This window comes from Pipistrellus hanaki (genome assembly GCF_964339955.1).
Source record: "Pipistrellus hanaki genome assembly, chromosome: 19".
Taxonomy (NCBI): Eukaryota; Metazoa; Chordata; class Mammalia; order Chiroptera; family Vespertilionidae; genus Pipistrellus; species Pipistrellus hanaki.
The window spans coordinates 23,143,808-23,158,998 of NC_140521.1; the positions used below are offsets into that span (position 1 = coordinate 23,143,808).

A 15,191-nucleotide genomic window follows, 5' to 3' on the forward strand; every position below is an offset into this window, starting at 1 on the left:
GGCAGAAGCGGGTCGCTGCCCCCGGCCAGCATCCCTGTGCACGGGGCCTCTGGGCGGACGATCGGTGATGGGTGGAGACCCACCATGAGTCTGTCATTTCCTGGGGGTGGGGGGCGGGGAGCAGGGTGGAGGGTGAAAGGAGATGCGGAGGGTTAACAGAGGGAGAGGCCTGGGAACCAGTACCCGGACGGTTCTGTAAGGAGGGTGCAGGCTTTGGGATGCAGGCTCCAGCTCCAGCCCCGCCCTCTGCCGCCTCTCACCCTCTGCGGGGGGTCTCCCAGCCCAGAGGGACAGGCACTCAGCTGCCCCTGCGGGCGGGCGCTCCACGCCGGCCTCAGGGTGGCTGAGGGGGAGAAACAGGCGAGCACTGAGGGCAGGGTCAGTAAAGCCCGCGGACCAGGGAGCCAGGCCGCCAGGAGGTGGGGAGTCGGGGGAGGGGGGTAGGACAGGTGGGGAGGGGTCAGCGGAAAAGGAGAGGAAACAGAAGCTGACTGAAAAGCAAGGAGCGGAGAGGGGAGAGCAGGGCAGCGGGAGGAGGACCTGCAGGGCCAGGTCTGCAGCCCCCGGCCAGTTCCTGCTCCCTTGGGAGGAACATGGCTGGGAGGGAGGATACCCCAGAGCGCGCCCTCCCCCCTCTCTGCGCTCAGGAGCGCCCTCTCCTCAGGACGGGATCCAAGCAGGGAGGGGTGCGGGTCCGAGGCGCAGGGTGGGAATGATGGGATCAAGCTGCTTGTCCCACAGCCCGGCCCCACATCTGCCCCTTGGCGCTGGGTGGGTGAGCGGGGCTGGTACCAATCTGTGCAGCCGGCCGGGACGGCAGGCCTCGCGCACAGCAGGCCCGCAGCCCAGGCTCCCCATGCATGCCTGCCGGGGGGTCACCGAGCTGCTGAGAGCATCTCCCTCCTCCCTGCACACAGTCCCCACCTTAACCCCACGCCTCTGTTCCACCCGTCCTCCCCACCCCCTCGCAGTGAGTCCCCACTTCTGGCATCCGCAGCCACCTGACCCACACCTTCTCCAGTCCCTCAGCTGCCCATCAATTGGGGTGGGGACCAGGGAGGGACAGAGCGGGGTGGGACCAGGGAGGGACGGCAGGCCAGGTGTGGGAACGGCAGGGTTGGCGACAGAGGCGATTGAGCCAGGCAGGCCAGGCCGTGGTTGCAGCCGCCACGCTGCCCGGGAAGCCCAGGGCGGAGCACAGCTGAGACCAGCCGGGGCCCCTCAGCCCATCCACGTGCCCGTCCACATGCCTGGGGCCGTGGCCTTTGCAGGGCACGTGTGCTCCCAGCTTCTGGGTATGAGCAGCTGGTGAGCACCCACGGACACTCAGGCGGCACCTGCACCCTAGCCCCCAGCAGGATGGATGCCTCCCGGAAGGGCACACCCTGGGGCTTCGGGGTATACCCCGGGGGGGGGGTGCGGAGGGGGGTGGTGGTGGTAAACCCTTTCATGCCAGTCTCTTGACCACCGGGGGCTGTTCTGGCTGCATTTTCCCCAACCCCACGGCCCTGCGTTCTGACCCCAGCAGTCCGCTCCCCTCCTGGCCGGTCTCCTCCAGTAATCCCGGGGAGCCTTGCCCAGGCGGCTGGGGAAGGACTGGCCGTCCACACTCTGTGGTCCCTCCCCTCCCAGCAGCCCTGCCCGACCCGATCCCTGAGGCCACTGCAGCTGGGCTGGTGGAGGCTGCTCCGGGAGGAGGCTCACCTCCCTGCCCCTCAGCGTGCTGCAGGCCTCAGGCCCCCACTGCTCTCTACCCCATCTCCATCCCCAGCCACGTCCATGGCCACGCCCACGGCCACGGCCACACCCACACCCACGTCCCCCGCCCCACGTGCACCGGAAAGAGGGAAGCAGGTACTTACATTATACCAGCTCTGGCTTTTCTGAAAGGACAAAAGAGAAGAGAAGCACGTTAGCCGGGGGAGGTGGCGGGCACAGCATGGGTGTTTCCGGCTGCAGAGGGCAGGCTACACAGACAGCAGCGCGGGCGGGCAGGGGGGACCCTTTTAGCTGCAGGCCCCGTGGCTGCAGGAGGGGCCTCCCGGCGCAGCCCATGCTGGCGGCTCCGCGGGGCAGGCAGCGCAGCACCAGCCAGAGCTCCTCCGGGGGAGTCGGACCCCATCACAGGCTCTGATGGGGAAGGGATGCCGCAGGCATCCGACCGCTCCCCAGGGCCTGGCCAGAAGCGGAGCGGGTGGAGCCAGCCCTCGGGCAGACAGTGCTTCCGTGCAGGGGACGCGGGGGCCGCCCCGGAGCTCCTTCCCACCATGTCGTGGGCGAGCAGATGAGGCCCCTCCGTTCCGCTCCCGCTCCGCAGCGGGCAGGGCCTTGGCGGTGCGGGAGGAGCAAGGCTAGAGCACGCCCCCGCTACCCTCCCAACCTTAGGGGGCCATCGCTCAACACCAACGAGCCCAGCCCCGCACCAGCTCCGGATGCAGGCGCTCTCCGGGCCCAGCCCCGCCTCGGGGCTCGTCCTCCCTGTCTGCCTCCGAGCTCGAAGGCTTGGGCTCCGTCACGCACACCCCACCGGGCGACGGCGAGAACACACACGCACACGTGCCTGCCCCTGCCGGCCTCTCCTCCGAGGCGGAGCCCGGGCTGGCACCCGTGCTGGAGTGCTTCCAGGCTCAGAAAGCTTGCCCGAGGGGAGGGCCCGGGGTGGGGGCTGCCTGCAGGCCGGCATCTCACCACACAGAGGCCGGACCTGGGCACACGAGCACCTCTGCCCCCTCCCGGTCTTAAGGGGCCCCTTCCTAAGAGCGGGGAGCGGGGAGGAAAGCAGGGTCACGTGGCTCCTGCGCCCACCAGCTCTCCCACCAGAAGAGTCTGCGGGGACTCTCAGCCTCCTCTCCGACGGGGGGCAGGGAGCAGGGGACGTGGGCGGTGCTCCTCTGACGCGGCGCTGCAGCCTCACACCTGACCCAGGGGCCAGAGAGCGGCCCGAGGAGCAGAGGGCAAGGCCGGCCCTCACCCCTCGCAGGACGCTTGTCCCCACGGCCCATCGGGAAGTCAGACTCTCCCCGTGGCCTCGTCTCCTCCTCCAATCCAGAGGCCCTGGCAGGTGGAGGAGCCAAATCCGAACATCCGGAACCAACGGTCCTCACGGAGGGACTTGCTGCCACGCGGGAGCCCTGGCCCTGGGTGGGACGTCAGCCTGTGAGCGTGTCAGCGCCGGGCCTGGAGTCCTGGTCCTGACGGTCCCAGGCGCAGGCGGGGCAGATCCACAGTGAAATACACATCCCAACCGTCGGAGGCCTGCAGCCCGATGGCCCGATAGTTTGCCTGCGTTTCATCTCGCCAAAGCCAGGTCACAGACACCTGCCCCGCGGCCAGAGCACCGTCACGGCCCCCAGCTCGCCCGGTCCTGGCCTGCGTGTAAGACCTGGGAGGGGGCAGCAGGGATGCGGGCTGGGTGGGCACCCAGCACCCCTCTGGCCGCTGCTGTGCGTTCCTCCTCCTCAGGTGATGGGGCAGGACTACCTTCTCTTCCTGTGCTGCCACCCAACGCACGTCCCTCCTGAGCCTTTACAACAAAGATCCCCGAGGCCTGCACCGCAGCCGGGGACCCGCCTCGGCGCTGCCTGCGTGACCCCGGTGGGGACGTCTGCTCTGTGAAGGGAGTGAGGGACGTGCTCTCAGCAGGAACGTGTGAGATGTACCATCAAAAGCAAGGTACATCTCTCAGCTTTGTCTGGTCTCTCAGCATGAGCGACCTCCAATCGGCTGCTTCCGAGCAGCTTCTCCCGCCCACTGAGGCGCCCGGGGACACCGGCCCACCCCGTGCCTCCCCCACGGAGCCCCTGAGCACCCTGGGCAGGAGTCCCGGACTCTGACCTGCCCCTGACCCGGAGCCCGGAGGGAGGCCACAGGGGCCTGGGCAGGAGGAGGCCACCCGGGCTCACGGAAACGCCATCTTGGGCAGAGGCCGGAGGCCGGAGCCACAAAGTGTGGAGGCTTTGTGGCGGGGTCGCCGTGGGGTTGGCAGAGGGGAAGAGGGTCAGGAAAGGTACCCAAGACAGAGCTGCCGGGAGCCGCGGGCCCACGCGCAACACCGCCCAGGGGCCTGGAGAGCCGGCGCCTGGGGCGTCCAGGGGCCTGCAGACAGCCGCGGTCTGAGACCTCTCCCCGGGCAGGGGCCGGGCTGGGCGGCTGTGGGCGAGGGCAGCAGCGGGCCAGGGCGTCGTTACTCTAACAGGAGCAAGAACTGACAAGTCCTCACTGTGACCAGGTTGCCTGTGCCCCTGCGATGGAACCACAACATGAGGAATGAAAAGCGGGAAAGGAGCCTAGAGACCGGCTGCTGACAGGCCCGTGCAGGGAGGGCCACCCCAGGCCAGGAAGCCAGAGGCGCCTCCTCGTGGCCCCGAGCCAGCACGACAGCGCAGGCCGGAGACAGCAAGAGCTCAGGGCGCTGGGGCGTGGACATGCACTGCCGCCTGCCGCCTGCCACCGGCCAGTGCTGCCCCGGCCGGCCTCACATGTAGGACAGACCCAGAGAGGGACACTGCTGACCAGCAGGTCCGGCCCCTGCACTGACATGGGCAGGGAGTACTGGAGGCGCGGGAAGGAGGACTGGCCCCCACGAGGCCGGCTCCTGGAGCACTCTCAGGCCTGCTCCAGGAGGAACTGAGGGCCGGGCCTGGGGCTGGCTGGGGAGGCAGCGGCAATAGCTCTGGCTGCCGGGTCCCTGGCCATGGCCACATCTGTCCACCGGAGAGCTGGCCCCCAAGGGGCCTGTCCCCCTCTGCTCTCCCCCGACCCCGCCACTGCAGCTCCTCCGCACTCTCTGCTCCACGCACTGCCCTGAGCAGAACTGGGTTCCCATCCAGACCAGTGGCATGTCCCTGAGCCCCGCTGCTGCCTGCGGTGGGCACTCCCGCGGCGAGCCAGTCTGATTCTAACCACACTAGAGGCTCGTGGCGCTGGTGGTGCTGGTGGCGCTGGTGGTAAAGGTGAGAGAGGTCGGTGTGGAGGCGGCTATCAAAGCCGGAATCCGAGTGCCCACGGGGCCAGTGCTGCCGCCACCCAGCTCTGTGTCCCGTCCCTCCCCTGTGGCTCCGCTAAAGGGCCCAGCTCTGCATCCCGTCCCTCCCCTGTGGCCCGCTAAAGGGCCCAGCTCTGAGCGGCCAGGCCCAGAGCAGCAGCTGCCAGGCTGGGAGCGGCCAGGCCCGGAGCAGCTGGGTCTGGTGTGGCCAGGCCCGAAGCAGCGGTTGCCAGGCTGGGAGCAGCCAGGCCCGGAACAGCCGGGTCTGGTGCGGCCAGGCCCAAAGCAGCGGTTGCCAGGCTGGGAGCAGCCAGGCCCAGAACAGCCGGGTCGGGTGCAGCCAGGCCGGGAGCAGCAGCTGCAGGCTGGGAGCGGCCAGGCCCGGAACAGCCAGGTCGGGTACGGCCAGGCCCGGAGCAGCAGCTGCCAGGCTGGGAGCGGCCAGGCCCGGAGCAGCAGCAGCCAAGTCCAGAGCAACGAGGTCGGGAGCGGCAGTGACCAGACCCGGAGCAGCTGGTTGTGGAACGAACCAGAGCAACAGAGGCCAGGCCCGGAGGAGCCAGGCCCGGAACAGCTCGCTCCTTGCCTGCCCCTGCCCCACGGCTGCCTCTCAGACATGGCTGGAAACTTTTGTGGGAACTTGAGGGTCTGCTGAATCAAGTTATGAAGGCTTAGATCTGGATGTGTTGAGTTAGTATAGGGCTGGGGTGTCGATCTGTGAGTGCCTTGGGTGGGGCCTGGATGAGGCTGGTTGACCTATTTGGAAATGTCTTTTGTGTGAAGTGTATCATTGGGCATGTGGTGGTATTATTGATATGAGAAAATGCTAAGTAACTGATTTACTATCTGAAAAGGGATTTACTATTGGAGAAAGGGAGGGAGGAAGAGACTGAACATAAACTGCACCTATGGATGAGGACAATGGGGGATGGGGAGGGGGCGGAGGGTGGGGTGGGAACCTGGTGGAGGGGGGAAGAAATGAGGAACCTTTGTAATAATATGAACAATAAAGATTGATTTAAAAAAAAAAAAAAAAGGGCCCAGCTCTGCGTCCCGTCCCTCCCCTGAGGATCCGCTAAAGGGCCGGGACTAGCACTCCGTTCCTGCTCAGCGGGCCCCTCGGGCCCCTCCAGAAGCTCAGGGTCCGGCCTGGCTCGGGGCCGCTCCCCCTCGCACACAGGGTCTCCTGCCTCTGGTTCAGGGGCACCCTCCTCCCGGGCCACCTCGGGCGTGGCTGCGGGCAGTCGTGGTGTCTGACCTCCCCCTCGGGCTGTGTTCTGCCCGGATAGGAGCCTAGAGCCCACTCCTCCTCCCGGACCCTCTCAGGACCCCACACTCCGGGCGCTCCCCTTGCCCGCCAGGTGACGAGGGCCCCCGGAAGTGCCCTGGTCACCGAGGACACCGGCAGGCGCCCCGCTGGGTGCAGGGCGAGAGGGTCGGGAAGCGGAGAGCTGCACCCCCGGGTGGAAACGGGTGCCAAGGCTGAGGGCGAACAGAGATGGAGCCGCTGATGCCCACGCGGGCACCCTCCGCCCTCTCCCGCCAGAGGCGCTCGGCCCTCAGGAGGGGGGACAGAGCCTCCTCAAACCCTGTGGCCAGACAAGCCTGCCCCATTCCCAGGCCCCCTCCCTCCAGGCCTTCTTCCCGTCCAGCCCGCAGCCCACGGCCCACGGCCCACGGCCCGCAGCCAAGGCCGCCAGGAACAGCCGGAACCAGGCGGCTCTCAGCCCAGGATGCACTGCAGGACGAGGACAGCAGCTGTCCCCTCCCCAGTCCTGACAGAGCTCCAGACCGCGACCGCCAGCCTGGCTTCCTCTTCCTCAGGCTCCATCCGCCCCTTCCCTGCGGTGTGCCCCCAGCCTGACATTCTAACCTGCCGCTCCCCTCCCTGCGCCCTCGTCCTCGTCCTCGGAGTCCGGGCTGAGCGGACTCGGGCGCCCCCTCCCGGCCTGCAGAGCCCCGGGCGGCCAGGGGGCGGAGCAGCTCCCGTCCTCCCCTCCGGGGAACGTGAGTGCGGAGGTGGGTGGGAGGGTGCTCAGGCGGAGAGCTCCCCGGGGGAGGCGGAGGGGGAGTCACCCTCCAGCCCCCGGAACTCTGTGGGACCCGTGACCTCCGCCGACTCCCCAGGGACCAGGCATCACCCACCAAAGCAGCCCCAGGGGGTCAGACCGAGGCCCAGGCAGACAGAGCCCCCCTTCCCCAAGGACTCTGCTTCTAGGCGGCGTTAGGGAGGCAGGTCCCCAGCGCCAGGCAGTGTTGGGGAGCAGGCAGAGACATGGGGGGCGGGCCCGGGGCTTTCGGGCTCCGGGTGCAGGGGACCGGCCCTCGCCCCCGGCACCGGTACCGTCAGGCAGCGGCCCTGGCAGCGGGCGGGCCTCCGGGAGAGGGACAAGCAGACAGGGCCGGGAGGCGGGCGCAGAGCACTACAGACAGGGGCGGAGGAGCCACACAGACGGGAGCCTTACTTTTGAGAGGCGCCTGTGAGACTGAGGCCGTGCGTGCGGAGAAGGGGTGCGGCGAGGGGAGAGGAAGAACGAGAAGTCAAAAGGCAGGTTCCGGCCGAGGCAGTTCCCGTGCCTCCCGGACCCCAGCCCCCCGGGCTCAGCAGCTCCTCTCCCCGGGGCTGGGCAGGGACGCGGCCCCCGAGCAGCCCAGGCCCGGCTCCCAGGCCTGTCCACAGGCGTGGGCCTGGGAGGGAGGGCGGGCCCTGTCCCATCCCGGACAGGTGAGCACCACACGGATGTCACCGAAGGGAGACCACGTGAGGCCGGGCGGAGGCGAAAGCAGCATGAGCGTCGACCCATGAACCAGGAGGTCAGGGTTCAGGTCCCGGTCAGGGCTCCTGCTGGGCTGCAGCTCGATCCCCAGTGTGGGGCATGCAGGAGGCAGCTGGTCAGTGATTCTCTCTCATTGTGGATGTTTCTCTCTCTCTCTCTCTCTCTCTCTCTCTCTCTCTCTCTCTCTCTCTCTGTCTGTCTGTCTCTCTCTCTGAAATTTAAAAAAAGAGAAAAGACAGACCCGTCCTGATTCCCGGACCCCCCTCCAAGCCTCCGGGCGGGTGAGGCCCAGCTCCATCCTCCCTGAGCGCCCAGCGGGGGAAGGAACGTAGGGAGGCCTCCCTGCCCCCCCCGCCCCCCACTGAGCCAGGCCCTCTGGGACCCCAGGCCTGGTCGCCCGGTCCCTCAGGAAGGCGACCCTCACCGCCTCCACGCAGACAGGCGCTCACCTTGGAGTTCTTGCCGCCGCCGCTGCGGCCGGACTGCGAGGAGCAGCTGCGCTGCACGCCCTGCTCGGGCGTGGAGGGCGACTTGTCCGAGGAGTGGTCCGAGCCCTTCTCCACCATGGCGTCCGCGTCCGGGCTCTGCGGCGTGGGAGAGCGGGGCCGCTTCCGGAGCACGGGGGAGCAGGCCGGCGAGCTGCGGTTCGAGTTACTGGCCGTGCTGCGGGGGCGGGGGGGAAGACAGCCCTGAGTGACCAAGTGCCAAGGCAGGTCCCCAAGTTTGGGGTTGGGGGGAGAGAGGGAGAAAAGGGCCCAGCTACACTCACTGCACCGCAAGCCTGCTGCTGGCCAACAGAGGGCGGTGGTGTCAGCGTGAAATGGAAACGGGACTAGGAAGGGGTGAGCAGGCCAAAGGGACACTTAGATACCCCTCCACATCCCTCCACCCACCACCCCTCACCCACCACACATCATCCTCCACCCACCACCCACCACCCCTCCACCCACCACACCACCTACCCACCCACCATCCCTCCACCCACTCACCACCCACCTTCCCTCCACCCACCCACCATATTCCATCCATCAGCTGTGACCCACCCACCATCCCTCCACTCACCATCCCTCCACCCACCCACCCACCCACCCACCATCCCACCACCCATCACCTGTCCATCCACCTAAATAATGTCAGAGCCCCAACTGTACGCCAAGAACTGTCCAGGAGAAAACAGAGGTAAGGGTGCAAGACTCATTAGAGGTCATGTAATACTATGAGCCCATTCACACACACATGCTGCCAATCCAGTTTTACATTTTGATTGGGAGATAGTTACCCATATAAAGAATCCTACTTTTCAAATCATTCACAAATGCATTATTTCACTGGGTTCTTAAATCATTCCATTGTGGTAGTAGTGAGAAATGCCATAATCCCTATTTCATTTTACTTATTTAAAAAATATATATAGAGAGAGAAAACCAAGATGGCGGCATAGGTGAGCGACTAATCTGCCACCTCGCACAACAATTTCAAAACTACAGCTAAAAGAGAAAACGTCTATCACCCAGAACCACGGGAAAGCTGGCTGACAGAGAAAGGAGCACAAGCGCTGAAAAGCTGAGGAGCCTAGGTGTGGAGGCACGCGAATCGGGCTGGTGGCGGGTGACTGGGCGCACAGCTCTTTTTCAACCCGAAGGGAAACAAGCTCCCGATCACTTTGAAATCCAGTTTCTGGGGTCACGGGCGGGGGGGACCCAGACGCCTACTGGGAGAAGCTGGTCTGTCGGCCATCAGGTCCGAAAGCCAGGGTGACTTTTTTGCAGAGATACATGCAGCAATCATTGTTTATTGCGCTGGAGCACAGGGACCTGGAAACGCTGAAAGGCAGAGATGACTGACGGCAGCCATTGCTGTCTGCCACGCCCCAGCCTAGTCATATCCTGAGACTCCCACCCTGAGGCCCTGCCCCACCCCGCACATTCTACAAACCCGCCCAAGCTCCACACAGCTGCTTTTGCATAAGCAGCAAAAATGCCGAGAAAAGGAAGATCTCAAACAAAAGTAATGGAGTAGAACAAAACCTGGATATAGAGTTCAAAACCACAGTTATAAGGTTTTTTAAGAATTTCCTAGAAAAGACCGATAAATTTATCAAAACCCTCGAGGATATAAAAAAAAATTAACAATAGTATATGTACACAGATAATAATTTAATTAAAAAAAGAAAAAATAATAATAATAATGAAAAAGAAATTAAGCCAACTAGAAATTAAACATACACTGACTGAAATAAAAAATATTATACTGAGACCCAAAAGCAGACTAGAGGAACACAAGAATCAAGTCAAAGATTTGGATTACAGCCAAAACCGGTTTGGCTCAATGGATAGAGCGTCGGCTTGGGGACTGAAGGGTCCCAGGTTCGATTCCGGTCAAGGGCATGTACCTTGGATACTGGCATATCCCCAGTAGGGGGTGTGCAAGAGGCAGCTGATCGATGACTCTCTCATCGATGTTTCTAACTCTCTATCTCTCTCCCTTCCTCTCTGTACAAAATCAATAAAATATATATTAAAAAAAAAAAGATTTGGAATACAAAGAGGCAAAGGACATTCTTCTGGGGAAGCAAGAAGAGAAGAAAATCCAGAAAGTTGAAGGTAGTGCAAGAAGCCTCTGGGACAACTTCAAGAGTCCCAACATCAGAATTATGGAGTGCCAGAAGAAGACAAGTGCCAGCGAGCAAGACACTGAAAACCTATTTGAAGAAATAATGACTGAAAACTTCCTCCATCTGGTGAAAGAAATAGACTTACAAGTATAGGAAGCACACAGAACCCCAAACAAAAGGAATCCAAGAGGACCACACCAAGACACATCATAATTAAAATCCAAGAGCAAAAGACAAAGAGAGAATCTTACAAGCAGCAAGAGAAAAACAGTTACCTACAAGGGAGCACCCATACGATTATCAGCTGATTTCTCAACAGAAACTATGCAGGCCAGATGGGAGTGCAAGAAATATTCAAAGTGATGAATATCAAGAACCTACAACCAAGATTACTCTGCTCAGCAAAGTTATTCAGAATTGAAGGGCAGATAAAAAGCTTCACAGATCAGCCGAAACCGGTTTGGCTCAGTGGTAGAGCATTGGTCTGCAGACTGAAAGGTCCCGGGTTCGATTCCGGTCAAGGGCATGTACCTTGGTTGTGGGCACATCCCCGGTAGGGGGTGTGCAAGAGGCAGCTGGTCGATGATTCTCTCTCATCAGTGTTTCTAACTCTCTATCCCTCTCTCTTCCTCTCTGTAAAATATCAATAAAATATATTTAAAAAAAATAAAAAAATAAAAGTCAAGTGAATTAAAAATCTGAGGAACAGAATAAACTGGTTAATATAATAGAATCAGGGGCATAGAATTCGAGGGGATTGATAATTCTCAGGGGGAAAGGGGTATCTGTGTGGGGGTTTTGAGAAGAGACTGGACGAAATCATACACCAATGGATGAGGACCGGGGTGGTGGTGGGGGAGGGTAAGGGCAGAGGGTGGAGGGGGGACCAGGTGGAGGGGAGCTATGGCGGGGGGAGGAGAAACAATTGTAATAACCTAAACAATAAACATTTATTTAAACACACACACACACACACACACACACACACACACACATTATTGATTTCAGAGAGAAAGGGAGGAGAGAAACATCAATGATAAGAGAGAATCATTGACCGGCTGCCTTCTGCACACCCCCTTCTGGGGATCAAGCCTACAACCCCGGGCATGTGCCCTGACCGGAATCGAACCTGGGACCCTTCAGTCTGCAGGCCAACGCTCTATCCACTGAGCCAAACCAGCCAGGGCTTTAATCCCAATTTTAAAAGTTAAGACCAATGTGTGGCAAAGAGAAGCCAAACTTTGGGTCTGAGGACTTGCAGCTCACCCACCACACTGTCCCCTTGTAAGCCCACCGGTGCCTCCCAGCCCCGGAAAGAGGAACACAACGCTGCTCTCCCGGTCTGTGCTACCTCGTCCCGGCCATTCCCACAGGCACCGGCACACCCAGGACCACGTTCCAGGACAGCAACCCTCACGAGCAGCGTCAACACTGACCATCGGACACAAGAGAAGGGAAGACACAAAGAAGGGAGAGGAGACGAAATCAAATGCCGTCCAGCTCTCCTCGGTGTTTGCTCTGAGAGGAGGAAGAGGTGGGAAAGGAGACGGTGAGACAGGGAAGCGGAGGACAGAGTGAGGCAGGAACGCCAGAGCAGCAGCGGGGAGAGGACACCAGGGCCCCTGGTCCACACGGGGGCGGCAGCGGGGAGCAGGGTGGGCCCTGGGCGCCTCCCGGGGCCCCTAAGGCAAGTGCAGGGAGGGACCGTCATTTGCATGGAGACCCGGCTGCCACCTCAGACGCCTCCTCGGACCCATTTGCAATGAGAACCAGGCCGCTTTCTGCAGAAACCTCCACCCGGAGCCCAGCGGAGAGGGGGAAGGAAGCCCACAGCCCAAACCGGCAGCCGGCAGGAGGGGCGCGGAGGGCGGTGGGGTGGGGGGGCACGGAGGGGAGGGCAGCCGCTGACTTCTGGTGAGGACGTGTGCAGGGCGGGAAGTGATCGGGGAGGAAGGGGAGAGGCAGGTGTGACCGGGAGGCAGGAGGACAGCGTGTTTAGCTCCACCTGAGACATTTGGGAACTCACTTGCTCTACCGACACTGACTGTGATTTAAAAATGAGGGGTCTCGCCCATCCTCCGACTCCGACCTGCTCAGGACCACAAACCTACCCCGAGAAGCCTGCTCCTTCCCCGGGGATCACAGAGCTCCCCGCACCCGGCCCGATTGCCCCGGGGCAGACCAGGCGCCCGCTCCGGCAGCTCCTCCTCGCGCTGGCCACTGGCACCCGCAGCTTCTCCGGCTCCCGGACCACTGTGCCAGGACCGGCCCGGAACTCCGCCCACCCCAGGCTCTGCTGAGAGGCACGACCCTCCCTCCCTGTGCTGGCACTGAGCACGCCCACCCCACAACGCCCACCCCGGCCCCTGGCCCCCGGCCCCTGGCCCGTCCTCCAGGAGGCACATCTCCCGTGGACTCCAGGCTCAGGAACGGGGCGTTCCCCGTCCTCCGAGCTGAGGAGGAGGATGCAGGCAAGGGCTGGCAACACGTTCTAACTCCGAGGAAACACTCCAACCTCCAAGCCACAGGGACAGCAGCCCTCCAGCCGAGTTCCAGGACTCCCCCGCCCCCAGGGCCCCCCTCAGCCACCCACGGTGCCTGAAATGCTCTCAGCAGGTCCGCACACCACGTGGGGTAAGGTGACCGGGGATTCCCGCTTTTGGCGGGACAGTCCCGATTTCCAACAATCTGTCCCGCGGCGTTTTAAAAAAGTCCCGATTTTTGGAAAAACGCCGCAGGACGCGGAACAAATTGCTGGAAATGGGGACCGTCCCACCAAAAGCGGGACGTCTGGTCACCGTAGCATAGGGGTCACCTGCCACTCTAACCTCGAGGCCTGTAAGACGGCTCTCCTCCCCCTGTGGTCCTGACTGGCCGCTGGCTCCTCTGTCACCCGAGGGAAACGCAGCTCTTCTCCAGAGATGCGCCTCCCTCGCCCTCGCCTCCTGCCCCTGTGCCTCCAACTCTGCCCCCAAGCGAGGACCCCGCGCCCGCGCCCCGCTCCGCCCGCCCCCAGCTCCCGGCCCAGCCTGAGGCCAGGACGGTTCCTTCATGTCCCCAATGTCCCTGAGCGCCTCCCACTGAACCCCCCCGCCCCCCTTCCTCTCCCCGTTCTCGACAGCAGGGCCTCTTCCTGGTCCTCAGGCTGCACACCCACCTCTTCAGTCTCACCCCACCGATAGGAGTCCCTGAGCCGGGCTCCCAGCCCCTGCTGTCCACTCCCCTCCCCCCCACTGCTCCCCCAGGGCAGCAAGGCAGGCCAATGCCTCTGGCCAGCCGCCTCCAATAGCCTTTGAAGCGGCCTCCTCCGTCTCCTTCTCTTCCACACCCACTCAAAACCTGGTCCTTAAATCTGTCTGACTACAAGCCCAATAGGACCTCCTGACCCCCCGCCGGCACCCATTAACGTCTAAAATCCCCAGAATGGAGCTGGAAGTTCTCCCCGGAAAGAATGGGACACTCACCTGTATTTAGACACTTTATCTCCTGCCTCTGAGATAAGTTTAGACTCATCTCCTGTGGTTTCCTCAGTGTGGCTCTCACTCAGTGGCCTTTCGACTCCAAGCCATTCATCCGCTCACTCCCCTTCCTTCCCCTCCTTCCGCTCCTGGGCCTCCAGTTCATCCTTTAAGGTCCAAATCAAACCCCACCTTCTCCAGAAAGTTCTCCAGATCCCCACCTCAGGACGGATTGAGCATTGCACACACCTGCCCCTCCCAGGTGGCCCCGGGCGATGCTGGGGCTGTGGAGCTCAGGTCTGCGGTGTGACTCTGGCTGGCGAAGGCCTTCACACCCGTGGTGTGAACAACGCCAGCACCACCTCCTCTCCCAGACCTAATCCCGCCGCTCACGTGACAAAGGAGCAAATCCTTTATGGACGGCTGAGAATCCTGGCACAGCACCCAGCCTCCCTCACGTGCTATCTTATTTAATGTCTCAGCCAGCCTCAGAAGCCTTAATGGACATCTCCATCAGTCTTCTTTCTCAGCCGGCCTGATTGTCCCTAACTGCCTTCCCCTGCAGGCCTGATCACCCTAACTGCCCTCCCCTGCCAGTCTGGTCGCCCCTAACTGTCCTTCCCTGAAGTCCTGTTCATCCCCAACAGTCCTCCCCTGCTGGCCGGGTCACCCTTAACTGCCTTCCCCTGCTGGCCTGGTCACTCCTAACTGCTCTCCCCTGCTGGCCTGGTCCCCCCCAACAGTCCTCCCCTGCAGGCCTGGGTCCCCCCCAACTGCCCTCTTCTGCTGGCCCAGTCACCCCTAACTGACCTCCCTGCTGGCCTGATTGCCCACAACTGCCCTACCCTGGAGGCCATCTTGTGGCGGCCATCTTGTGTCCACAAGGGGACAGCCATCTTTGACCACTTGGGAGCGGCCATATTGTGTCTTGGCGTGATGGCAAATTTGCATATTACTCTTTTATTAGACAGGATGGCTTTGGATCCTGCTGAGAAAAGTAAACCAATTCCAGCCCTGGGTGGCTGGCTCAGTAGGTTGGAGTATCCCACACGCCAGAAGGTTACAGGCTCGATTCCCAGGCAGGACACATACCGAGGTTTCAGTTTGATCCACAGTTGGGGCATGTATGGGAGGCAACGGGTCAAGGTTTCTCTCTCTCTCTCTCTCTCTCTCCCTCTCTCTCTCTCTCTCTCTCTCTCTCCCCCCCTCTCTCAAAATCAATAAATATAGCCTCAGTGAGGATTAAAAAAGGTTCCTGTGTCTCTCATGACCTACAGTACTGTGTCTTTCACATAAACCGGAGTCTGATCCTGCCACCGTTACCGATGACAGTCAGACTCTCGGGGTTTATGTTTACT

General features: G+C 62.1%; 1 protein-coding gene across 1 annotated transcript in view; it reads right to left on the bottom strand.

Moving 5' to 3' along the window:
• The window catches only part of GRAMD1B (GRAM domain containing 1B), a 173,001-nt gene that overhangs the window by 44,756 nt on the left and 113,054 nt on the right, over positions 1-15,191 (bottom strand). The window contains 2 exon segments of the mRNA XM_084868426.1: positions 1,863-1,883; positions 8,211-8,424. Of these exon segments, the coding sequence (XP_084724552.1) occupies positions 1,863-1,883; positions 8,211-8,424 (235 nt within the window).